This window comes from Protopterus annectens, chromosome 3.part0 (genome assembly GCF_019279795.1).
Source record: "Protopterus annectens isolate FY-2018-M chromosome 3.part0, PAN1.0, whole genome shotgun sequence".
Taxonomy (NCBI): Eukaryota; Metazoa; Chordata; order Ceratodontiformes; family Protopteridae; genus Protopterus; species Protopterus annectens.
Genome location: NC_056731.1, coordinates 272,338,200 through 272,365,561, shown reverse-complemented (window position 1 = coordinate 272,365,561; position 27,362 = coordinate 272,338,200). Strand labels below are relative to the sequence as shown.

The 27,362-nt window shown below is 39.0% G+C and overlaps 1 protein-coding gene across 2 annotated transcripts in view; it reads left to right on the top strand.

The window, feature by feature from the left end:
• Positions 1 to 23,103, top strand: part of CMC1 (C-X9-C motif containing 1) — a 720,812-nt gene extending 697,709 nt beyond the window's left edge. Inside the window, exon 4 of one of the 2 annotated variants that reach the window (XM_044064756.1) lies at positions 22,654 to 23,103. In XM_044064756.1, the coding sequence (XP_043920691.1) occupies positions 22,654 to 22,774 (121 nt within the window). In that variant the 3' untranslated portion in view covers positions 22,775 to 23,103. The remainder of the gene's footprint in view (positions 1 to 22,653) is intronic. The other variant, XM_044064757.1, reaches the window with a different exon arrangement.
• The last annotated feature ends 4,259 nt before the right edge of the window (positions 23,104 to 27,362 follow it).

The following is a 27,362-nucleotide window of genomic DNA, read 5'->3' as shown; positions in this document are numbered from 1 at the left end:
TTACATGAGTGAGGTCTTCTAGACAGTGCAAGTCCAAGGGTCACAGAATTCTAACCCCCCTACAACCACTGCAGTCTTAATGTCAGCTTTGTCAATACCAGCCTTTCCTTCACAGCTGACACTTGTCAAAAACTAGAATGCTGTTTCAGTGCTAGTACCCTCAGCACCATTTTGTGTCTGTGCTTCCTCAGCATTCACATCCTCTGCAACAAAGAGGTCAGGGCCAACTGGGTCTACCCCACTGAACCTCTCTGCATTGGATGTCCTTTCATCAATGACAGCTTTCTCAGCACTGACTAGCAGTGCTCCTGTGGTGTCATTGTTCGCAGGACAGCTCAGGACATGGGTGACTGGCTCAACATTTGTGTTAAAATCACAAGGGCATTTGCATTTTGGCTTTGTCACTCTCTTAAGGTTTATTATAGTATGCCTTTTAGGCCTCCACCCTTCTCTGGCAAGACAGAGGTTTAAAGGATCTTCACTGCAGGTCTGGGTCTTTATCAACTTTTTCTTCCTCGGTTTCTCCCCCAACAGGGAAGGGGAGGGGTAAGCATTCGTATAAGTGGAGGTCCGTAGACTCCCCTATTAAGACACCAACCCCAGGACACTGATCATGACTTATCCTGTATCCATTCACAATAACCCTCAAATTTGATGCAATCTTCACACTGATGAGTACGAAGTGGGGGCAGGGGCCCAGGAACCTTGCTTCTCTGCTGATAGAAATCCAGTAGGACAACTTCAGGATGCCTTCCTGTTTTTCCTTCTGGGTCATTGCTCCATGTGACTAGATGGTTGCAGTCAACATCCTTCAGGCTTGGATAGAACCTGCTGTTGTAGCCCCCATGCTTAGAAGACTGGAGAAAACCCTATGGCTTGCCCATAGACCTTAATGGATATTGACATCCATTTTCAAATTCCACAACACCCTTTTGTGAAGACTCAAAGGATCTAAGCAGCTAAGGCTTAAAATGGAGCCAGCAGTGACAATATCAAAGGTGACAGTCTTGCAGGAGCAGCAGCATTTCACAGGGCAGGGCTTCTGTGATTCTGTTTCAGGAGGGCCATAAAACCAGCAGTAGTCTTCAGAACATGCCCAACCATTCCATTCTGGAAGCAGTCCTATCTTGGTTTTCTTTACATATACATGTATGGAGGCCATCACGTAGGTCAGGTGGACCTACAGTACAGTTTCCAAAAGTTAATGAACTAACATCCCCACACAACCACTTCTGTTTCAATCCCTTATGTCCCTTACCATCAGAGGAGGGCAACAAAACTGGGGGTCCACAACCTAGAAAAGAGATCCACCAGACAATCAAAGGTCCAACTTTTATTCCAGATTCATTTTGATACTGTGAGTCTTTGAGAACTCTACGACTTGCTGCAATTTTTCTGGTGTCATATGCTAGCTTCCTTTCAGTGGACTATAATAAATTTAATTTATAATCAAAATCTCAAAAGTTTGCAAGTCACACCATCTGTGGTGACTTCACATCCCCATTTTTCCCTGGGTAGTCCCTTTTATCATCTGATTACTTTAGTGACATTTGCAACTGATGCATATGCTTCATGGTGGGGAGCAATTCTCAGAGGAGGACAATCCAGGGTGAATGGTTGGAGGCAGAGGGCAATCTGCAAGTAAATTTGTTGAAAAAAGAGAAGGATCCTCTTGATCCTACAAGTCCTTCAAGGCTTTCCCCCATGAAGTCCCATTGTGATACATACAGACAACCTGGCAGTTTAATGATGCATAAACAAACTGAGAGGTATCCACTATGTCCCTTGTGCCAGGCCATGAGAGTAACTTAGTCTGTCACTTTGACAGCCCAAATTCTGGAAAGGTCAGTTCATTTACAGACTTGCTTTGTCATCGCCTTCTAATGATGCAGAAGTGGTCCCTAACATTGTGTTTCATTAATTCAACATCCAGCAGCCACCGGCTCATATCCTTCCATCTGAACACTAGTATTTATATTCAGTGGTGGATGTTCGAATACAGACTCTTGTAAATATACTTTCTCTGTGTTTTGTAACCTCAAAGTTAGCATATTTATAGATTCAAGGTATGAGGACTTGCTCCAGCATTGGGGGTGCCACCTGCAAAAAAAAAAAAAAAAATTGTTTTAAAATTTACTACTAATTGCAAGAGTAGCTTTAGTTGAGCAGTTGTCAGTGAGTATGTGAAATTTGAGCAGTGGTGGTGGATTAATAAAGTAGATCTGATTCTAAATAAGCCAGAAGCACAATCTGTTCAGTCACCGAGGAAAGCTTTGGTGCAGTCTTTTTACATCCCTGACCAACACCTAATTCAGCAACTTCTTTTTAGTAATACGGCCTGCTGGGAAGAAGCCCTGGGATACTGTGGTGTAAAGCTGGAGTTTAGGGATCCTGTAAGCCTTTCTTTCTTTTACCCTTATCCCAAAGTTCCTCCAGAAAGTGAGGCTGTGCAAGGTTGGTCATTCCATAACCTTGTTTTGGTTTCAGAAAATTTGGGGACCCCCCCCCCCAGTTATGGTCTCACTTCCCAGACAAACCCTCTGTCTGAATGCATCCAGGATCCTTTTCTGTCCCCTGTACAGTCTGTCTTTCTATTTAACCACTTGGTTTCTTCAGATGTTCTTCATTCCACATTGCTGCAGTCCTAACCATTGGGTAGTCCGCTGTCCAGTCGGCCCGAATACCAAAGTATATGGCTGACGTCGGTCAAGGCGCATTAGACTGACGTCAGTACGTCAGGGTACTAATGCGCATGACCGACGCCATATCTTCAGTCTTTTTTGCCGCATGGTCCGATGCAGAAGCAGTTCTTGCGAGTGCAGGTTGGCGTTCTGAAATATTTCCGAAATCGGAGTTTCAGACCGAATCAAAGTTGGCTAAGTACCCCGTTGGGGAGCATTTTGGTTTTTTCTTGCCTCAGTATTTAACCGGATGTCAGAAAAAGTGAATAACTGTATTTCTTGTGGGAAACAGATACCTCATAGGGATTACCATACTCTGTGTATACCTTGTTTAGGGCCTGAGCACGACGTTGTTGGTTGCCGCTCTTGTGCTAGATTTTGTAAACGCACTATTAAGAGAAGGTTAGACTGTGCCAGGTTAGTGTTTGGGAAGCGTTGTAATTACAAAATGCCGTCGGATGCTCCGACGCCCGCTTCGTCTAAGAAGCGCAAAGACAAAACAGCGAAGCCTAGGGTTGATGAACCGGCAGTCCCGGACGCCGGTTCTTTAGAAGGCTCTGTGGAGCCAGAGGTTTTGCCAGGAGTTTCTTTGGAGTCTCAGGCAGACACTTTATTGTTACAGGATGTGCCCTCTCAGGAGGTAGGCCAGGCTGAGGGGGCTTCTCAGGTAACTGTTCTTCCCTCTGTTCCCAAGTTAGTTAGAGCTTCTCCTACTGTTGCCAAAACTTCTTTCAGAGGTAGGCCAAGTTCAGCTACAGTGGGGGTTTCTCCTAGCACTTCAGGTTCTGTGCCTAAGAAACATATGCTTAAAATGGCAGAAGATTTAATTACTATGATTAGAGGCTCTATGCCCCCTCCTGATAAGAGGCCTAGGGTGGAACCTGAGTTTGAGAGTTTGGAACAGTATTCAGAGGCTTCGGAGTCTTCTGCGGAAGAATTACAGGACTTTCCTCCTTATTCTGATTCTGATGTGGATGATTCCACACCTACAGCTTCTCCTCCTGAGGATTTCTCATTTTCAGAGACTCTGCATTCCATGAGGGAACACTTTAAATGGGAAGGCCAAGATTACTCTGATTCCAGGAAAAGGCTTAGGAAATTCTTATTTTTACCACAACATAGGCCCTTAGCTATACCTCCTGTGTTGAATGTGGTGGAAGATGTTTTTGCAGAGGCTTCCCTGAACCCTGACTCTTTGCCTCCTGCTCCTGTTAAACCTGATAGGTACTATAGGGTGCCCAAGCTCATAAGTATTTGTTTAAGAGTCCTAGGGCGGACCCAGAAACTGTTTCTCAGGGGCCTAAAGGTGTTAAGGCCTCTGTGGTTAAAAATCCTGTTCCCACTGATAAAGAGGCAAGGGCTTTGGATAGGTGGGGAAAGAAAGTGTATACTTCTTCCACTCTAGCCATGAGAGCGTTGAATTGTCAGTTTCACATGCTAAAATATCAAAATTATCTCCTTTCACAATTGAAATCTAAGGTGGATGCTTTGGCGGAAGGTATAGAGTGTAAAGAGTTGCTGGATTTACTTCATGTGTCTGAACAAGTGGGTAAGCATTCTTTGCAATGTGGTTTTGATGCTGTGCAGGCCTCCTCGAGGGTGGCTGCCACTAGTTCTGTTCTTCGCAGGCATGCCTGGTTGAGGGATCAGAATTTAGCTGAGCATGTTAAGACAAGGATTTTGGATGCTCCTTTACAGTCTGATGTGTTGTTTGGTTCGCCTGTGGAAGCAGTCCTGAAGAAAATGGAGGACAAAGCTAAGTCTATGCAAACTGTTAAAGATTTTTGCAGGTGCAGCCACCAAGTTTAGTAGAAATTGGCCTACTAAGGGATGGACATATCCTGCGTATGATTCCCAGTCTAGGGGTAGGTCTAGACGTGGTAGGGGCAGAGCTCAAGGTTCTTTTAGGCCTAGATCAGGAGTTCACCTGCTCAGACTTCTGGTGAGGGCAGGGGTCAGTCCTTTCGTAAACAGACCCAATGACCTGCTTTTCAGCTGCCAGTAGATTCTCGCCTGGCAGCTCCTTTGGGAGGAAGACTGTCTCTTTTCAAAGAAAATTGGGATTTAATTACTCAAGACAGATGGGTGTTGGATATCGTTCACCACGGTTACAGGTTTTATTTCCATACATTGCCCCCTTTCAAAGGCATGCCAGACGTTCCTCCTACACAAAGGAAAGAGGCTCACAAGCAAATTTCTCTGTTACTCCAAATAGGGGCCATTCAGTCAGTCCCTGTATCGGAAAGGGGCCTAGGATTTTATTCTCGCCTGTTCCTAGTACCAAAGAACGGGAACACGTGGAGACCAATTTTGGATTTATCTATCCTCAACACTTATCTGGACATTCCCAAGTTCAAGATGTTGACGTTACAACAGCTTTTACCTCTGCTGGGCAAAGACCACTGGATGGTAACTTTAGATCTCAAGGAAGCTTACCTTCATGTGCCTATAAGACTAAGTTGCAGGAAGTATCTGCGTTTCGAGCTGGAAATTCTCATTATCAGTTCTCTGCATTGCCCTTTGGCTTATCTACTGCGCCCAGAGTATTCACAAAGGTTCTGGCTCCAGTGATAGCTTACTTCAGACTAAAAGGAATTCAAATCTATCCTTACTTGGACGACTGCCTGATTCTGGCTCAAGAAAAGGAGGACCTTCTACAGCATCTGGAATATGTTATAGCAGTGCTAAGATGCATAGGGTATTCTGTGAACGAAATAAAGTCCAGTCTAGTACCCTCTCAAGACATGTGCTTCCTGGGTGTGAGACTGAATACAGCAGCTCAGATGGCCTTTTTAACCCCGGACAAACAACAGAGTCTATCCCTTTACTTTCATCAACTATCTCATCAGTCCGTGCTGACTGCAAGGACAGTCCTTCAAGCATTAGGGTTCATGGCATCTTGTATTCTGGTGCTTCCCAATGCCAAACTGCATATGAGGAAGCTGCAATGGTATCTCAAAAATGTATGGACACAGCACTGCCAGGATTTGGACACTGTCATTCAAATAATACCTTGCATTCAAAAGGAATTTTTGTGGTGGGCTCAGGAATGTCACCTAAACAAGGGACTCTCTGTGACCCGGCCAGAGGCGAGTCAGATTCTAACGACAGATGCCTCAGACATTGCTTGGGGAGCTCATCTAAATGGAAAGTGGATACAAGACAAGTGGCCTGCCAGACTACAGCATCTACATATCAACATGAAAGAGATGTTAGCAGTCCAGTTTGCATTAATGGCTTTCAAGGAGTTACTTCTTCCAGGGCAGGTGTTGATTCTAACAGACAACACAACTGTCATGTGGTACATCAACAAACAAGGGGAACACATTCTTACCCATTGTGCAGGCAAGCAATGATTTTATGGGAGACTGCGCTCAGCTTGCAACTAACTCTTCAGGCAAGGTTTCTGCCGAGCACAGAACTCCTTAGCAGATGTGTTAAGCAGACAAATCATGGATCCCCACGAGTGGAAACTGGATCTTCATGTATTTCAAAGGTTGACAGTGTCCTGGGGAACTCCAGACATAGATCTGTTCGCTTCTCCACTAAACCACCAGCTGCCAAAGTTTTGCACAAAGAGGTTACATCACACAGCTTGGAAAGTGGATGCTCTTTCTTTCAGTTGGAAAAATCTTCATGTGTATGCTTTCCACCTCTGCCTCTTCTTCCAAAGGTGCTTCTAAAGGTCAGACAAGACAAGCCAAGGATGATTTTAATAGCTCCAGATTGGCCTCGGCAGCACTGGTACCCATTACTGAGGAGTCTAGTAAAGAAGCCTCCATGGCCTTTACCCTTGATTCCACACCTTTTGTCTCAGAGAGAAGGCCACCTGCTCAATGTCAAGCTTCGTTCTCTTCATCTAACAGCATGGCATATTCTGTTTTGAGAGACAGCCAGTCTCAACTTCCTCAACAAGTTTTAAATGTGATTATGGAAGCTAGAAGACCTAGTACACGGAAAGTGTACGCAGAAAAATGGAAGAGATTTTTATTTTGGAGTGCAGCAAGGAATTTGGAGATTTCTGAGCCTAATTTGAGTGTGGCTCTTCACTATCTTACTGAGTTATTGGACAAAGGTTTGTCCTTCTCTTCCATTAAGATTCATGCTGCAGCAATTTCAGCTCACTATGATTGTGACCCACCATTGTTTTCGCATCCTTTGTTCAAGCAGTTTCTCAGAGGGGCAAAGAATATAAGACCCCACGTAGAGCTCCTACTCCTGCTTGGGATCTCAATTTTGTGTTGGAAAAACTTACTCTACAACCTTTTGAGCCTCGGGTACTGCTGATTTAAAATATTTGTCATGGAAGACTGCTTTTTGTTGGCTATTACTTCTGCAAGAAGGGTTTCTGAGTTGCAGGCCCTTATGGCAGTAGAGCCCTTTCTGATTTTCCATAAGGATAGGGTATCATTACGTACTAATCCTTCCTTTATGCCCAAGGTGGTTTCTAGTGTGGCTTTAAACCAAACTATTCATTTGCCTACTTTCTATGCAGATCCCCAAAATAAAGGGGAAAAGATTTTGCACACTTTAGATGTACATAGGCAGTTGCATTATTATTTAAGCAGGACTAAGGATTTCAGGCAGTCTCAGCAGTTGTTTGTTTCTTTTGCTTTGAGTTCTCAGGGCAAGCCTGTGTCTAAGCAAACTATTTCTAAGTGGCTTGGGTTTTGCATTTCTTTTGTTATTCCCATCATGGCAAGGAGATTCCAGCTGGGATTAGGCCTCATTCCACTAGGGCTACTGCCACTTCAACAGCATTTTAAGGGGGTGGCAACTAAGGATATTTTAGAGGCAGCTACTTGGAGTTCAGTGCATACTTTCTCTAAGCATTACCACCTTCCTCTCTACTCTAAATCTAGGGCTGGTTTTGCCACAGCCATTTTGCAAGGCATGTTGGCAGCTCCTGCTTCTTTATGATTTGCCAGCCTCCTTACCTCTGCTTTGGGATTCTACCCAATGGTTAGGACTGCAGCAATGTGGAATGAAGAACATAGTACAGTTTTGTACCTACCATAAATGTAGATGTTCGAGGATCCACATTGCTGCAGTCCAATTTACCCTCCCGCCTTCCCCTCTGTGTTTAGGGGTGGTGGTGTGAGTTGCTGTATATTATTGTACATCTGTATATATATATATATATATATATATATATATATATTGTATATAAGTTTGGTGCAGGGCTTTTTGGTGTTTTGGTTTGGGCCTTGTTTTTTTTTAGGGTCTTCTGACATCTGGGGCAAGAAAAGACTGAAGATATGGCGTCGGTCATGCGCATTAGTACCCTGACGTACTGACGTCAGTCTAATGCGCCTTGACCGACGTCAGCCATATACTTTGGTATTCGGGCCGACTGGACAGCGGACTACCCAATGGTTAGGACTGCAGCAATGTGGATCCTCGAACATCTACATTTATGGTAGGTACAAAACTGTACTTTCTGTTGATGGCTAGTGATTAAGCCTGCCCTCCTAGGGGTATCCTGATGTGCCTAGAAATAGTGTGCTTTGAAATGCATTAAAAGGCAAGTGGTTTGTTTCTGAGTATGGCTTTCATTTGAGATTTGATTCCTTTTGCTGTACCTTTTTCTGTTTGGAGTACTTAGCCCCTCAGGTTTGAATTTTGTTGTAGAAAAGCTTCCTTCTCTTCTGTTAAAGCTCACTGGTAGAACAGAGATAAAATTTCTATTTTGTAAAGTTATATTATTAATGGTTGTTGCATCATCTTTACAGATCTTTGAAAATTGTGAGTAGATCCTCCTTCACAAAGACAGAGTACTGGTGTTTATAACAAAAACAGCTAATGAGTTAAAGCTGAAGTATCACTCTTGTTTTGTATTTGTTGTTGTCTTGGTATTAAATGTAATAAAGGCAAGTAATTCTTGTATGTGTTAAATGATCATGGGTAATTAAGGTGTCCTTCCATTTCACTGTTGCATTACTCCTTACAATAGGGGTCCCCTGCCAAGGGCGTCCTGACGTCCACCCAGTATACCAAAGCCTTTAGTTTGCTAAGGGTATGCCGTGCGTCACTTGTCTGCTCCTAACACACAGCGTAGGGCTTCTGTGGTATAGTCAGTTTGGCTTCAACACTCTCATCCTTTAGATTTCCTAGTCCCTCTTCACATGCCTCAAGGTGGGATTTCAGTGGTGAATTCAGCAGTTGCCACTTTGTCCAGGACTTCCTTTTCAACCTCCACTCCCCTCTCAGAAGCTGTTCATAGATGCTTCAGATGTAAGACGGGGGCTTCCTTTGGCTCGCTAAAAGTGCAGGGTCTCTGGTCGCTTCAACAAAAGAAAGACCACATCCGTGTCAGAGATGAGAGCTCTTCAAGCATGTCATCCTATTTTCATTCCAGGGCCCCTGAAGGTACTAATGGACAATACCACAATTATGTGGTATGTCAACAAGCAAGAGGGGAGAATCTTATCTCCTTAGCAAGTTAGCACTTCAAGTGTGGGAACTATCTATCTAGTCTCCAGGCAGTTTACATTCCCTCAGATCAGAACATTGTGGCAGACTCTGAGCAGATCCATATCACAATCCCATGAATGGATGCTTCATAGGGATGTGTTTCTGGACATTGTCCACCATTGGGGGTGCTCTTCAAGTCTATCTGTTTGCCTTGCCTCTGAACAGACTTCATCTTTTTTGTGCCAGAGCCCCATGTCTTCTGATCTGCAAGATGGACACACACACACTTTTTCCTGGAAGGGGATGTTTCTTTGATAAAACAAGATGCTCTCAAAATCTTGGTGGTGACTACCTTTTGGCCCCAAATAACATTGGTTCCCTCCTCCTCTTCATTTAGCCAAGGGCAATCATCCCAAATTACTTCACAGGGTGGACCTACTCATATAAGACAAGGTAACTGTCATCCATCCCCTCCTGTCCACTCTTCAGTGGACACTGTGGGTGATAGGATTTTGATTCCATGTAGACACCTTTTTTTTTCAGCCTGCAGAAGGCCAGGAAACCTACTACTAGGAAATCCTACTTATCCAAATGGAAGAGGTTTTCTGTTTGGTGTCTTTCTTGTAACCTGGATCCACTGATCCACTTTCTGTGGATGTTCCTTTGGTTCTGTCTTATCTGTGTGAATTGCTCAATGCTGGGTTGGCATATTCTTCTGTTAAGGCTCACTTGTCAGCTATTTCTGCTTGTCTGCCTCCAGAGGCTAAACAGTTTCTTAAAGGCGTCATTCATATTCGACCTCACAGGAAGCCTGTCCCTCCTTCCTGGGACCTCATTTTTGTTTTGGACAAATTGACCCAAGCTCCTTTTGAGCCTGCAGATTCAGCTTCCTTGTTGCATTGTTCTTGGAAGACTGTTCTGGTGGCCTTTACTTCTGCCAGATGGGTGTCTGAGCTTCAAGCCCTTATTTATGGCTGTTCCTCCTTTTTTAGTTTTCTGTAAGAAATGGGGTGTCCCTTCATACTTATTCTTATTTTATGCTCAAGGTGATAATAGTTGTCTCTTAAACAATCTATTCAGTTCCCCACTTTTTCCCTTCTCTGTAATCTGCTAGTGATAAAAGGTTTTGCACATTTTGAATGTGCATAAACAAATCAGATTTTATTTAGATAAGACCAAAGCTTTTCATAAATCTGAGCAGTTTCTTTGTTTCCTTTCATCCCAGATCTTTGGATTTGGTTGTTTCCAAGCAAACTATTTATTCTTGGATATCTTTATTCTTTTCATGACAAGTGCCTTCCGTCTTTGGTTCAACCTCATCTTACTAGGGCTTTGGTTTCTTCTGGTTCTTTTTCAAGGGTTTGGATACTAACTCTCTCCTTTTTTTTTCCAAAATGTTTTTATTAATTTTCTAATGCAATAACAGTATAGTAACAAGAAAATAAAAATAAACTATACAATGTCCATAACGACTAAAAGCAATGTACGTAGGAGAACACTTCATTGTTAGACAATGTTGTCCAAGCAATTAATGATGGGTTGTGTTGTTAGTCCTTGCTTTTATACTAGCAATCTCATTCTTACAAATGTATTTCACAAGACGAATAAACTCAACTTTAAAGGCAGGAGTAGATTGGGATTTCCAATTTTTAGTAACAATTTTCCTTGCTATAGAGAGGATGGACAGTAGTAAAAATGTTTTTTTTTTAGGAATGAGTTCAGGAGCTTTGAAAAGGATAAGGGAGTTAGAAATTATACAGTTGTCATTCCATAGAGCTTTACAAAGATATTTAAAGTGTAGCCAAAATGAGGAAATTATTTTGCAATTAACAAACAAATGTATCCAGTCAGACTCAGGGTGTCCACATCCCCAGCATTTCATCTTTCTTGTATATTATTGTTAGTCTATGTGGAGTGAAAAAACATCTATGTAAAAATTTCCATGTGTATACACACCAGAACAGGGAAGACATGGATTCCTTCACCGACTATAAACAACGTTTTTTAGCTTTTCTGAGAATACTCATCTATTAACTTCACTTGAAAAATACCAAAAAGAAACATCTGGTTTGCTAAAATAATTTCTGAGAATATTATAAATAACAGACATGCATAAAGTATTCTTGGGTGAGCTGTTAATAATTGTTGAGATAAAATCCAAGATTTTTAAGTTACTTTTATTGTATGCCTCTAATGAGGGTACAAGCTTTAGTATGTGTAAAAATCCTTACAAGTTTGGATGTCCAGGTATAGTTTGCAATTTTGCAAACTATAACTGCTGATCAAATAGTCTGCAGAATTTATTTTATTAGCTGAGATAAATTTATTCCAATATAATAGGTCACCTTTCTTAAATTCTAACATTTTCTGAGTATCAAAAAAAATGTCAAACATTCATTTGTGCAAGTAGTAGGAAGAAATTATTAATAAATTCTTAATTGATTAGAAAACGTAAGCTTTTTAAACAACAGCAATATTTGGTTTATAAGAGGCGTGAGAACAAGTTTTGACCTTTCACTTTGAATGTATGTTTTTAAAATCCAAATAAAGATGTTTGTATGTATTTGAGTATAGGTTCAACCAATGTCCTATTACTAGTAAGAAGTAAGGTTTCATGTATTGATGTCCAATATGATATATAAGAAGTAGTATTCCAAAGCAACACTATGTTAATAAATGTGGAGTTTAAGTAAAAATTAATATTTGGATCCCTATACCTCCTTCATCTCAGCTTGTGGTGTGCCAGAGAAGAGAAATTCTTGTTTTTTGGGGGGATACAAAGGAAGTTAAGTAATACGTTATTAATTTTCTGTTTAATTTTGACAGGTGGGAGAATTATTAGAGCTTGGCCAATGAATAAGATTTTAGGTAACAGTATCATTTTGATTAAGTTAGTCTGTCTTCAAATGTGAAGAAGAGTCTGTTCCAACCGTCTATTAGACTAGTAATTGAGCTTATAAGTTGTTGGTAATTAGATGTGAGTGATTTTTTTTATAATTCAGTCATGATACTTGATGTTTAATATCCATGCACTCCTAGTTTGTCTCATTTTGATCTAAGTTTCATGGGTAACATTTTTATTCACTAGTAGTGTCTGAGTTTTGTTATGATTGAATTTCAGACCAGAGATGTTTGCAAAGAAGTCTAGATTATGTAATAGGTGATGCATTGAATTTTCAATATAATTAGAAGTTACTAGTAGGTCATCAGTAAACAGCTGTATCTTGGGGGATAATTTGTCTGACACTTTATATCCTTTAACGCTGTCATTATTTCTAACATAATTTGCAGTAGGCTCAATGGCCAGGGCAAAAAGTGATCTGGAGAAGGCGACAACCCTGTTTAGTACCTCTTAATATTATGAATGGGCTAGATAAATATTATAAAATCTTTACAATGATTATGGACTTTTTATATAGTTTTTTAATTAATCCTATAAAGTTTGGGGAGAAGTTGTCTTTTTGGAGAGCTTTAAACAGATATGGCCAACGTAGGGAGTCAAAAGTTTTTATCTATATCAAGGCTTAAAATAGAAAGCTATTTTTTTTTCTTAGAATGATGAGATGACACCCAGCTCTCAGCATAGAAGGAACAGTCTTTTATTTTAAAACAACATAAGCGCTTTCACAGCAAGCGCTGTGAAAGCGCTTATGTTGTTTTAAAATAAGATTGTTCATTTTATGCTGAGTGCCTGGTGTCATTTCATTCTACTTTTTTGGACTGGTTTACTCTGGTTTATTTCTTTGGTGAGACATTTACAAAGCACAGGTTGGTCATTTTTTCCTGTTCATTTTTTTTCTTGTTTGCCAAGTTTGTTAAGGAAAGTAATCTAATTACATTGTCTTGTACCTTTCTGTTTTTGATGAACTCGGTTTGGTCTTCATGAATTAATATTGGAAGAATGTTATTTAATCTGTCTGCTAAGATAGCCATGAATATCTTGTAGTCAATGTTAAGCAGAGAGATTGGCCTGTATGATGTGCAAAGGCTGGGCTCTTTATTTGATTTTAAGATGCGAGAGATGGTAGAATATTTCCATGAGGGAGGGGAGGGATGTTTGCTGTAGTTTTAACTTTTTGGAATGCATTGAGTAAGATTTTCAAGATGTTATCAGGCAAGAGTTTGTAAAATTACTGGATTAGACCATCCAGGCCTGGTGCCTTTTTTGTTTTAAGATTTTTTATTTTTTATTTGTTCCTTTAATTTTTTAAAGGAAAGGGGTTTATCTCTGTTATTAATTTTGTGTTTGGATAGCTTCTTTTGGATATTATTAGCAAGAAAGTTGTCTATACTTTTATTATCACTTGTAGATGAGTTATTAATATTCTTTTATTTTTTTTTTAAACATAAGATATTTTTAGATCTGTAACTTTGATAGTCTGATTATTTCTTGTGTACGTATATTATTTTTTTATATGACTTTTCTCATTTAACAAATATTTAGAGCTAATCGCAATCCTGTGCATACTTTTGGGGTTAGAGCAGGATTGTAATCTGATTTTTTTCCAGATTTATTGATATTTTATGCTGCATGATATCCTGATATTCCTTCTTCAGTTTACATACGTCAGCAAATGCAGATTTGTCATTTGATGTTTTAGTTTTAGTTCATCAATTTCTTTTTGTATGTCCACCAGTTTTTTTGCATTCCACTTTTTTCTTTTTATTTATAGACCAGCTTTTGACTTTACCATGTAAGACTACCTTTAAAGTGCCCCATGGGATAATATCTGAAACCTCTCCATTGTTATTGGTGTCTTGGTAAAGCTTTATTTAATCTAGAAAACATTATTTAAATCCATGTACTGTTACTAGATAAGCAGGTAGTCTTGGCAGAAGTTTAAGGGGGTCAGTATTAAGTGTTACATTGAAGGTGATAGAGTTGTGGGTAGACATAGGGCATGATTCAGCATTACATAGGAATTCATAGTGATTCATAGATTAGTACTAGGCTAACTGCCCTTGCGAGCCATTTTAAGCCTAGCCAATTATCCCTTGTGAGACTCAAACCCTGCAACCTTGTGTTTGTAAGGCAAACACCTTAACCATTAGGCCACCCTCCCAACCCAGGAGGGACAGTAAAGAACTGGTTACAAATACTTTGTTTATGTTGGTCTGTGTGCCAGATCTGTAAGAATAGTGAGAATACTTCAGGGAGGATAATATTTTTATACCATCAGTGTCAGTTAGGTTTCTGTCTTTTATGTAGCTGTTCAAGTGCTTGGCAACAGGCGACATCTTGAAGGGCTTAGAACTTGTGGTATCAGTGGAGGACAAGATACAATTAAAATCACCTGCTAATCGTAACTCACCTTTACACTTTAATGTTATGGTGTCTAAATGTTTTTCCACAGTTTTAGTCCCAACACCCAGTATCCAGTAGGTGTTTGCAAAAGTGTGCATATTTTTATCTAGTTTTAGTATGACTAAAGCAAGCATACCGTCATTGCTTGAGTATAAGTCCACTATTTCTGGAATTCTCATTGATTTTCTTTGTAAAATTAGGACACCTCTTATTTTCTGGTTGTAGTTTGAACTTACCAAAATCTTATAATCCTTAAAGGTTAATTTGTTTAGATCTTCTGTTACTAAGTGGGATTCCTGAATGAATGCAAAATCTGCTTTATGTAGCATTAAATATTTGTTGACACTACTCCTTTTCATGGGATTGTTCAAGCCATTGATGTTAATACATATAGAGTCAAATATCATTTGATGGAGACTGCTATTATAAGTAAAATTTAAACATGTTTTCCTTGACTCATTCTGACAGATACATTTTTAAAACGGTTATGGACAGTATAAAACTGTCTTTCGGCTTTTCCCGGTTAGGGGTCGCCACAGCGGAACTCTGGTCCGCTAATGATTGGCAGTAGATTTTTACGTGCTGGCTTGCCAGGCCTAACGCACAACCTTCAGCAAAGGAACGCCCATTCACGTACGTCGACACACAGAAGATGCTCTAACTGAGAATCGAACATGCAACGTCTGTGAGGCAACAACGCTACCGCAGTACCACCACCGCAGTTGTTATAAAAACTCTAAATTTGAAAATAAAACTGTATAATAACCGTTTGCGTGTACTATATCAAGGCTTACTATAGCTCTCATAGCAGCCACAAACTTAACCCTCTCATGACATCTAGTGGTAATTCCAAGCTACTGCAGGTTAATAGCAAGCAGAAGGGAAACTGCATGTAAATTAAAAACATGCAAAAGGAAAAATTCAAATTTAAATTATGTATAAGAACATGAAGCTGTGGGTTCCTATCAGCAGACCGAAGACGCATGTTTTTGAATGCAACTTGGTCGAACTGACAAAAACGAAACTGCAAAATATCAACGCGGCATGTAAGCAAATTCTTTCCCTGGGAAATAATTTGCTTGGCCGCTTCGGTAGTTTGCCGTTTTCGGCACTGTAGTGCTGTCTTGGAGTTGGTATATTTAAGTAGGGGGTGTGGGGGGCACAGCCCCCATGTTGGGGGGTGTGGGGGGCGAAGCCCCCCCACTTAATCTCATGTTTTAATGTGCTTAATTTTTTTTTTTTTTTTTTTTTTGGAACAACGATTTTTTTTCCCTTCGGTTTTATAAGCCTTCACTTATATGGAGTCAATTAATCACCATTCGCTTACCTAAGCGATCGGTGATCTAATATAGACCCAAAGCTGTATACAGTTTCTTAAATTATTTTCATCTAAACAGACCAAGATAAGTTGATTAATCCTAATAATTGTTTATTGCTATGGATGAATACAGGACTGTAATGTCATTAAAGCAGACAGGAAACAGAAACCGTCACTGTCAGAAACATATTTGTAATTCTTATTTAAATATAAATGTAATTCAGATTAAATAAATAATTAAATAACTAACTTTACAGTAAAACATGCTTATAAGACTTTTTAGATAAAACATAATTGCTAAATGAATGAAAACACGGTTCAGACAATCATTCTTGAATCTGGTTCATAGGTCACGCCTACTTCATGGAAGACAGCACAGATTGTTTCTCATGAGTCTGAGAGCTAACTGAAGCCTTTAGAAGCTTGAGCTTGTGAAAAAAAGTCAAAATTCCATCAAAAAATTAAGTAGGCGGGAATTTTCTAGGTGAAATGAAGCTTTTAAGCATAACTTGTAAAATGATGAATATTTGAAATAAAGGCTCCAAATTACCAGCCATACAGAGCTGTAAGATATATTAGCTAAATGGAGCACATTGCAAAAGTTTAGTTAAGTAGTAAATGTATATATAATAATAAAATGTCACCACTTTCTTTTTAATTACTTAACAGTAACATAGTAAGCATTTTTTTCTCCTGCAGTGATTAAATACTATGACACTAGGATAAAACAAAAACGGAAGGTACACACATGAAGAAACAAGTATAGGATATTAGAAAAAAAAAAATATATATATATATATATATATATACACATTATATATATATATATATATATATATATATATATATATATATATATATATATTTATATATATATATATATATATATATATATATATATATATATACATACATACATACATACATATATGAAAGGAGTGATTTTGGGTGGCCGCAGTGGTGCAGCGGTTAGTGTTGCTGCCTCACAGCAAGAGGCTCTCCGGTTTGATCCTCAGCTGGGGTGCCTTCTGTGCGGAATCTGCAGGTCCTCCCTGTGGTCGCGTGGGTTTCCTCCCACATCCAAAAACATGCTTTAGGTGGATTGGACACTCTAAATTGGCCCTAGGTGTGAGTGGGTGCCTTCTATCGAAGGTTGGGTGCCGGGCTGGCAACTCGACACCATAAAACTCAACTGCCAATCATGAGCAGACAGGTGATCCGCTGTGGCGACCCCTAACCGGGAAAAGCCGAAAGAAGAAGATATGAAATTAGTGATTTTGTACCATTTCACTAGTGCTATGCCATGTATATAAAGTATAAAATAGTAGTTTTCAGTTGGATAAGATTCTATATTATCTATAAAGCTAGCATTGTTGTGAGAACGATAATAGGAGAGAGAGAAAAGTTACATTACCTTTTGTTTATGATTCCACATTATTTAGAAGGGAGAAAACAAAAACTTGCATGAAATGTGAAGTTATGTAGAATCATTTGTCTGTGGGTTTCTTTTTTTCTTTAATAGTCCACTCATTTTTTGAAGCTTGCCTTTTTAAGTTCATTGAAGAATCCATGGATTTAGGTTGACTTAAAAGGTACATTTTTGGAGCAAATGTGGATGCTTCTTCAAGAGTCAAAAGTTTTCTTTCCTTCTTGCAGGGATCGTCTTATTCTTGCTGGGACTGAGTTCTGCTTTGATTCCTTCCTTTTTTAATGATTTTATTAGAGGGCACATGGTCTTCTTTTGGACATTGCAAGAGGTGAAAAGTCAGTGTCATACGTGATAGTTTGGTCACCAATTTTTAATGGAGCAAGGGACCATGCATTTCTTAAAACAAGGTCTTTGTCTTGAGTGGAGATAAAGCAACTTAAAGGCTTTGGTATACAGGCCATGCATTGGGCTGTCCTTGGCAGGGGATCCCTATTGTAAGGAATACTGCAACAGTTAAGAGAAGGGATATCTACCATAGTGGTAAGATTTTACACAACTGTACTTTCTCACAATATTTGGAATTATAACCAGTGAAACATAATTGCCAGTAATTGTATTAACCATTGAATTTTAGGTATATTAAAAAGGTTCTATCAGTTGTAGTCATCTGTTATTACAGTAGATATCCTTAAAATTGGCCATAAGAATCTGCACTTAGCTTATATCACACTTGTGCTGGTAGAGTTGATATACTGACTGGAATTTCTGTTTGGCAGACTGAGCTAGCATTTAATGTATTTGTAACAGTTTCTGATTCAAGTCAGTATGTCTTAAGCCCATATTTCCTTAAAACTAAGTCATAAGGTGCACCAGTGATATTTTTGTATGACATTTTATTTATTTGGAGAGGCCCCAAAAGTACCTCACTAAGAGGATCAAGGGACTCAAACAGATGCCCTATCCAGTTCGGCTAAAGAAACTCCAGCTCTACTCGGTTGCTTACCACCTACTCAGAGGTGATCTATGCCTAACGTATAAAGCCATGTCCAACCCAGAATTAATGGACATGCTCCACCTCAGGAAATCCAAATCCCTTAGAGCTACATGCTCCAGGGACTTAAACCTTAGCACAGAAATAAATAGGACATGCTGGAGGGACAGATTCATATCCGAGAGGCTGCCCTCACTCTGGAACAGAATCCCAGTCCATGTTAGGCAGAGCCCCTCGCTGACCCTCTTCAAGAGAAATCTTGATGAGTGGCTGGGAGATCGTAAGTTCACCTCTGGAATCTCTTCTGTGTCCCTGCTAGACAGGGGCACAGTGAACTAACCTTAAAAGGGCTATCTTCTGTGACCTACTCTACAGAGGCACAGTAAACCGATCTAAAAGGGTGGCAAAAGCCAAACACACTCTGGCTAGGCTTGTAAATGCCCCAGGGCAGATAGCCTAGTATAAACCTATGAACATGCTATTTTGGCTTAGTTCTTTAATGATCTGTAAATTGGAATCTTTCTATTTTTTTTTTCAATATCAAAGCTTTAGGAATGGAATATTGTGCTACAAAATTCAGAAAGTCATCATCTGTCTTCATCTCTCTGTAGTGTTCTTGACTGTTTTTGCATGTAGGATGTCTGGACATAAAAGTGAATGTTTTACTTCCCTTTTTTTATAAATGAATTTAAATAATGTGACTAATCTGCAATGCCATCCTTCAGTGCTTGAGGTGGCTTGTAACTTGGATGCTTATAGATTATTTTTAGAGGTATACAGTTAATGGCACGTTTGAAGCTGTGATGTAGCTATGTGCATACTTTAACCAAGCACTGTAAGTTGAATGTGATATCCAGGGCTAAAGTTGATTTTGGTAGTGCCATCCTTCATGGGTTCCTAGAGGGCTCTACTGATCCTTCCTCCTCCTCCTCCTCCTCCCTCTCTTCTTCATGAGCTTTTGCACACTCCCTATTTTAAGGAATACTGTAGCAGTGAAATGAAAGGACATCGTACAGCTGTGTAAAATCTTACCATAATAGTAGATGTCCTTCTCTTTGCTATTGCAGTATTCCCTCCATCCCTTGTCCATCCAGGTTCTTTTCCTTTCTGGATGTGCCTGTTACCTCTCTAATCCTTGGACTGGCATTCATACTGGGGCTCGCAGTTCTGAGGATGGTATGTCCGGAAGTCATCAGTGTTATGCCGTATGCTGTACACGAGGAGCATACATGTGACATACGGTGTACCCTTAGCAACTTAAAGGCTTTGGTATACAGGCCATGCATTGGGCTGCCCTTGGCAGGGGATCCCTATTGTAAGGAATACTGCAACAGTTAAGGATATCTACCATAGTGGTAAGATTTTACACAACTGTACTTTCTCACAATATTTGGAATTATAACCAGTGAAACATAATTGCCAGTAATTGTATTAACCATTGAATTTTAGGTATATTAAAAAGGTTCTATCAGTTGTAGTCATCTGTTATTACAGTAGATATCCTCCTGTTAAAATTGGCCATAAGAATCTGCACTTGGCTTATATCACACTTGTGCTGGTAGAGTTGATATACTGACTGGAATTTCTGTTTGGCACACTGAGCTAGCATTTAATGTATTTGTCTTTAACAGTTCCTGATTCATATCAGTATGTACTTTTAAACCCATACTTCCTTAAAACTAATGCATAATGTGCACCAGTGGTATTTTTTGTATGACATGCTATTTTGGCTTAGTTCTTTAATGTTCTGTAAGATGGAATCTCTTTCTATTTTTTTTTTTCAATATCAAAGCTTTAGGAATGGCATATTGTGCTGTAAAATTCAGAAAGTCATCATCTGTCTTCATCTCTTTGTAGTGTTCTTGACTGTTTTTACATGTAGGATGTCTGGACATAAAAGTGAATGTTTTACTTCCCTTTTTTATAAATGAGTTTAAATAATATGACTAATCTGCAATGCCATCCTTCAGTGCTTGAGGTGGCTTGTAACTTGGATGCTTATAGATTTTATTTAGAGGTATACAGTTAATGGCACGTTTGAAGCTGTGATCATGCATGTACAGGTGAAACTGTTCACAATACCACATGATTGCCAAAGCTTCCTTTTTTGTCAACTTCTGAGCATTCTGTTTGCATATGTCACCAGTGTATTTGTTCTTATCGTGTTTCTGTATTAGTAATGGCCCTAGTCCTTATCAACTAACGTCCATTAATATTTTGTGTCATTGGGTCAAGATAGGTCATTATTTTAACAGATGCTCTTTTTTCCTGTTTTTTCTGTTCATGCAGTTATATCTATGCCACTGGTTTCTTTGTGAAGTACATTAAGAGTTTAGTTTTGTAGAAAAAATCAAGTATAAAACCTGAGCAGCAGACAGACATGGCTAGTAGACTGCTGATTATTGTAACCTTGAGTTGCTACTGGAGCATTGTGTAAACCCTTTGTCTTTTTTGGATCAAATGATGTGCATTGATAGAGGAATATTTATGCAATAACCAATGACGTGTGTTGGTATATTGAAGATTTACCCACGGTTGGTGTGGTTTAATCATGAGGGCGAAGCCCGAATGATTAAATAAAACCAACCGTGGGTAAATCTTCAATATACCACAACCACAGAGTCTGTTATTTCTATTATGCAATGTCATTATTTAAGAAAAAAATACAGTTCTTAAATGATGTCTTTGTATAATGGTGCATTATTGTTCTTCCGCTGGTGGTGGTATACTGCTTCCTTGTGTTGATGTACTGCGCATGCGTATGGGACTTGCGTTCCCACGCATACCCAGTACATCAATGCTTTGAAACTGTGCAATGGAGAAAAGAAAGTCTCCATTGTGTTTTTTTAATTAAAAAAAAAAGCTTTGAACACCTTATACCAACTGAAAAAAGTTCGGGCAACCGGACCTTTTTCCCATCTGTATATTATGGGATTTGCAACGGGCATGCTGGCCAGTCAGCGTGCACGTTTTAGAATATTAATGGGCGGGGTCATTGCATAATCAATCATAAACTTCTAGCTTCTTTTTGTTTAAAGCTTTAGGAATGGCATGCACATTCATATTTTTCTATTTACATATTTTACAGGAGTAGGATAGCAAGGGCTTTGACCGAGGAGTAAACATAATTTATAACTCCTCACACCCATTCCATGTAAAATATTGTCTTGTAGCCAGTTACCAGTCATTCAGCGACCGAATGACTGGAAAAGAAGTTTTGAATTTTTAAGTTTATAAACTTACACAAGTCAGAAGCCAGATATAGCTCTGGAGGGGGTATTGTGTATGTGGCAAGAGTTTCCCCCTTTTTACTGTCAAGATAAGATTGCATAGATTCATAGGTGTTTATGAAATTTAAAATAACTTGGCCAAGAAGGTTTCATTTTGTTTATCTCATGCTGTGAAACTGAACATGTTCTGTATTGGGCTTTGACTGACTGCTTCTGTCAGTTTTTATTCATGCACTGTGTAGTTAAGATTAAACTGCTGTATCTTAATCTCTTGCATACCAATTTTTAAATTATCTTGATCAGACTGTATCTTACCAAGTTTGTAAAGGCATAGCCAAAGCTTCCTACTCCAGGTGAGTACTCTTGAATCTGTTATTTATGGTAGTTGTTATTTTACACTCCCCTCTATACATTTCAACAGAAGGCAGATGAAGTGATTAACTGGTCAAGCAAGGTATTGTAATGTAATAAACTGCTTTGTGGTAAATGAGTGAATTAGCAAATAAGAGTTCTAACTGCTGGTGTCAGATTGCTGTAGCTATTCAGTTACTATTAAAATTAATCTGTTTCCATTTGCAGCTGTGTGCAACCAGTAGAGGATTGAAATTATGTTGAACAGGGGCATTTTTTAAATTAGTATATTGACAGTCCAAAATGAATACTGCTGTTCACGCATAACTTGCACATCTGAGTTTACTTACTTCATATATCAGTTGCTAGTCTGCCTGTTCTCTAATGCTGTTGGCAATACTTGGAACAAACTTCTAAGTGAAATAACATCCCTTACATCCACCAACCTTTTCAAGAAACAATTGAGAATCTTCATTAAAAACCAATGGCTCTGCCCTTGCTCCAATCCTGACTGATACTATTCTCCCCTTGGCTTAATACTTCTCAACTAAAAACAATTTTTTTTCTGATACTTTTTCTCTCCTCTACGTTGTGTTGGAACACATTTTTTATTTACCTCCTTACTGTGCTGTGTAAATTGATGTACATAAGATGTTTTTTGTTATACAACTGTATAATAACAAAATGTCTTCCTATTTGTTTCCTTATAACTGCTGCTAAAACATATGCTAATCAGCTACATACTTATGTAATTGTATTTTTTCACTGTTTTTGGACTCTATGTAAAATTATTTTTTTCTCTGAGCTTTTCTGCTCGGGCCTGTACTGAAAATGGACATATATCCAGTTAGACTAGCCTGGTCAGCAAATGTAAAATAAATAAAAAAATAAATAAATAATTAAAAGTAATGAATAATTACTTTTCTTTCTCTAGTTACAAGGATCCAGCATTTTTTGAAGAGTGCAAGGAGGAGTATTTGAGGGAACGGGAAGAATATAGACGCACTGGTATTTCTTCCAAATACAGAAAACAGAACCTACCTACCAATACATAGCCTATCAGCTGCACACAAACTCTCATGGAACGTTTTGAGGAGTGAACGCTTACAATTCAGAACATTTTGTAATGAACTGAAAGGAGCTGTAAGGATATTGTTTTTCAGAATATGTATGTATATACATGACATGATTTTTACTATAATGTGTTCTAAAGAAGACATCTGAAGATCCTTTGAAGTGTTGTATCTGTATTCCTTCCTTACTACTAATTTTTGTTTTCTGTTTCCGTCTCCACTAGATGACTACACTATATGAACTGTTGACCTCTCGTTTCTTAACATGAATGTAGATATTTTCCTAATAATAAACTAAACCCTTGAATACATATTTCCTGGTGGTGTACTTTAAAGATGTACTTTGATAGTATTTTATCAGTAGAATTGCCTTTAATGTAGGTTATATCTGTTCCTGGAGATGACGTCTCTTTTTGAGCTTATTGTTTGAGTATAAGTACAAGAGGAACAGTTGTTTTATGTACAAAAACTAAATGCTGTACTTGTTAGTATTGTTTCATTATAGGTTCATAGGCACTTATCAGGCTGTTGTATGAGGAATTTACAAGAGTAGACATGCATTCCCCTCAGTAATTGTTACCCCTTATATTTGAGATATGACTCTTTAAAGATGGGCAGAACAAGAATATATGTTAGGGGTAATTACATGTTTCCAAACCAAAACAACTACAGCACTGTTCCACTATGATTTATTCATACGCATACATGATACAGTTGAGCATTTTCATCCAATAATGGACTTCAACAGAACTATCAATACTTAATTAGTTCTGTTAAGTCTGTTATTGGATGAAATGAGGGCCAAGTACCAGAGTAACTATTATGTCCCTGGATCTGGATGCTCTGCCCCTAGATATAAGCACTGCAATGAAAATGATTTTCTTACAACAGTGGATAGATGGTGATCAAAAGATAGTTCATTGTCAGCATAGGTACCCAGATCTCTAACTACAGGCTCTATTTTCAGGGGTGTGTTGTCAATGGGATAGTGAAAAAAGGTAGTCACGCTTGTCAAAGGATATGATTATACTTTTCTTGGCATTTAGTTTTAGTTTGTGGTTTTGGTACCAAGTATTAGTTTGGGACAGGCCTTCTTGTAGATCTTGGTGTCCTCAAGGGAGTTTATATGATGGTGAGCCACAATTGTTTTATATTAGTTTTGGCCTCTGAGAAGTAAATGCCAAAGCAGTGGCCCATGGGCTGAACCTTGGGATACTCCGTTAGTGACAGGTCTTGTGGTGGAGTTAGTCATCCACCCTTATGTCTGTGTTCAATTTCTGAGACAGTTTGCTAACCAGTAAGTTAACAAGGGGGGGAGGGCATAGCTCTTAACTTCTTAGAACAGAAAATCTGGACAGAGCCTAAAACAGTGGGGGGACAAAGACCCAAAAACAGGAACAGATTTTAAATATTAGTCTTATAAACTTAGAAAGTTGCTAGAATAACAAGATTTTCTGAAGGATATGAAGGCTGAAACTTAAATGTATGCCATTATTTACTGACTTTAATCCTCACTGATTTTCCAGAAAACCACAAATTTTATAAGGATCAGGCCAAAGATATTAGGCAAAAATCTGGGCATTCTGCAAAAATCTGTACAGTTTAGGGGATTTGGGGGGACATTTTGCTGACAGTGTGTTTACGATGCCGGAGTGTGGGATGGTGTCAAACATCTTTGCAAGGTCCATATAGGAAGTGTGCACTGATTTGCTCTTATCTGTTGCCTCCATGACTTTTCAACGATATCATCCAGGTAAAATAGGTAGGACCTGCTCATGATGAATTCAAACTGGATTGGGTCAAGTTTGTAGGTCACCTATGTCCCTGTTTGCTAGTTTCCTAATGGGTCTTACCATAGCCTTCAAGATGAGGTTGGTCAGCCTTTATTGGTCTGTAATCTACCAGGCCCATGGTAGCCTCACCTTCGTGCAAAGGAATGACTGTTGTCCTCCATTCATCCGGCACAAAGCCTGTTTTGAGGTTAATGCTGAATAGCATATGTAGAGGATCTCATATTTCATGTTTCAGGCAGCCTGGTATGGTATCCATCTCCATAGATGTAATCTTAACCTTGAATAGTGCCTTGAGAATTTGTTCTTGGGAGAGTTTAGAGGAGGCTAGATGTGGGTTTTTGATCTGAGAATATTGGAGGGGAGAGAGGAGTGATGTTGCAGCTGAAATTGTCTGTTAGTAGACTATGTCCTCTGGGTGTGATTATGTGTATTATTTACCATTAGGTATTGAAGGATTCTTCTGACTTTAGTTTCAAGGTGAATGTGACTGATTTGTGGTCTGACTTGTCCAGAAAGGTGGTTACAATAGATGAGGAGCAGAGCTATCCCATATTGGTAAGGACCAAGTACAGAATTTCATATGGATTAACGGGTCCATGTAGTTTGTTTAAAGTCCAGAAATCTGTCTGTATACATGTTTGAGGATGTACAAGTCTCTCAGTTGATATTGGGATAGTTGAAGTGTTCATGGAGAATGGAGTTTGGTTTAATACATTGGGGACTCCATGCTGGTTAGGTAGGAGGTATGGGCCAAGGGGGACATAGAGGGGATCCTGTAATTAGCTGTTATGTGATAAGGGGTTTTGTTTGATTAAGTTGGACAGGGAGGAGTTCCAAGTCTTTATCTTGTCTAATGAGTCTGGAGGTGAGTATTTTTTAAGAATAAACTCCACCTTTAGTGCCTACTTTTAGTGTGGTGGGTTTGTATGAGTGACAGACATCAAAGCCCTGCTCCATGATGATGCATATATCTACCTTTTCCAGGGAAAGCAGTGTTTGTATTGATGTGGAGTTTAAGGCTTTCTTGCATTGAGCATGTTTAGACTTGTTGGAATTATTATTAGACTGACTTTGCCAAGAAAATGTACTATTGGAGTAGACGCCAATGTATGGAAGCCTTTGGGGGGAGAGATGTAGGTCATCCCTGGCAAAGCATTTTGGATAGTCTAACATATCTTCCCATGATGATATATACCGCTATAGAGTAACACCAGAATCTAAGTCATTTGTTGAAATCAGTTATCTATTATTTGTATTGTGGCATCACTCTTGGTGTTTGTAGAATTCTGCTCAAGGGCTAGGTTCATACCTGCCTCAGACATGTATTCTGATAGCTCCATCTTGTCTCTTCATGTAGACCGCAAAGGTACATTTCAAGTCATTTACACCCAAATGTACATACAATGACTGTGCGATATGTGTGGTTGTGGTGCAGGAACTTCAGTGCTTGTGTGATGTGGCAAATCCAGATGCCTGATAGGCAACTGACTCTGACCCTCTCTTGGAACAGCTTGGAAAGTGGTGTATTTGTGTGTCAGAGGCACATTTAGGAGGCCCCCGTGGTTTAGGTAGGTTATTTTTAAGGTCCTCAGTGTGTGTAGGTTTGTGTTTGGTCTGAGGTGTTTTGAGGTTGGTTTAGTGTGGTGTGCTGTGGTGCTGATAACCTCATTATAATTTGTAGTAGCTTCTTGTGAGAGCTTTGCCTCCAGTAGCATTATATAACTACAGCTCTCACACACTGTGGCAGATTATTTCAGTAGCCCGCAGTTGTCAGAAAACATGAGACCATTGCTACATTGGTTTGAAACAGGTATTCTGAGCCAATCTGGCTACAAAGACCATTTGTAAAGTGCAGATCCACTGCTCTATTTGCTTACTACGGTGGGATAGGGAGAGAGTGCCTAAGCAATTGACTTGTTTGACTAGAGTGCAATTAGTCTAAATCCTAACAATTTAAGTGAATACGGTATGTGTGGAATGAGATAACTCATGCAAATCTGGTGCTTTTTGAACAGCTAGTGATGAAGTACAGTTAGAGTTTCTGGTGCAGGTTATATATAAAGTTATGAGTCTAAGTAACTGCCTCTATGTAGTGCACAGTTAGATGCAACAACTTCAGGAGCAGAGCCTTGCAAACAGGAGCAATTTATAGTAGTACAGAAGTACAAAGAAATGTATTTCTGTGTTCTTACTAGAATATAATAATTTCTGACTCCAGTCACAATAAATGCCAAAAATAAGTGAAGAACTATTTCAGTAACTGTAAGAAATACAAAAGTATTTATTATAGGTGTTTCTGGGCAGGTGGAATACAGATTAGGTATAGAACATTCTTGCTTTGAAGCATGATTGCTTAGATTTGCTGTTACAGATGAATATTAGTGGTTGCATTCTTTTCCTAAAATTACAATGTCTTTAGTGAAAACCTTGGTGTAGGTTACACACTTTTGGACAAAACAGAAGTAGTAAAAAAAAGGAACTTTTGTTTCTCAGTAAGATAAAGTATTTGAAGTAGTAAATGTACACGCTGTCAGACTGTGGTTTATGTTTTTGCTGTGTCTTTTGTGACTAGAGCGAAAAATTACACCCGTATGTGCTACCAGAAATGTATTTAACAGAAGTTCTCCCGTTTTCTTTCTGTTCAGGGGAACATTATTCAACAGAAAAAATGTATATATTTGAACCTTTACATGGAAAAAAAAAACGCAAAACATAATGTTAACAAATGTAACCATTTTTCTTGTAAAGAGGCCAGGACAAAATCAGTACAATGTATT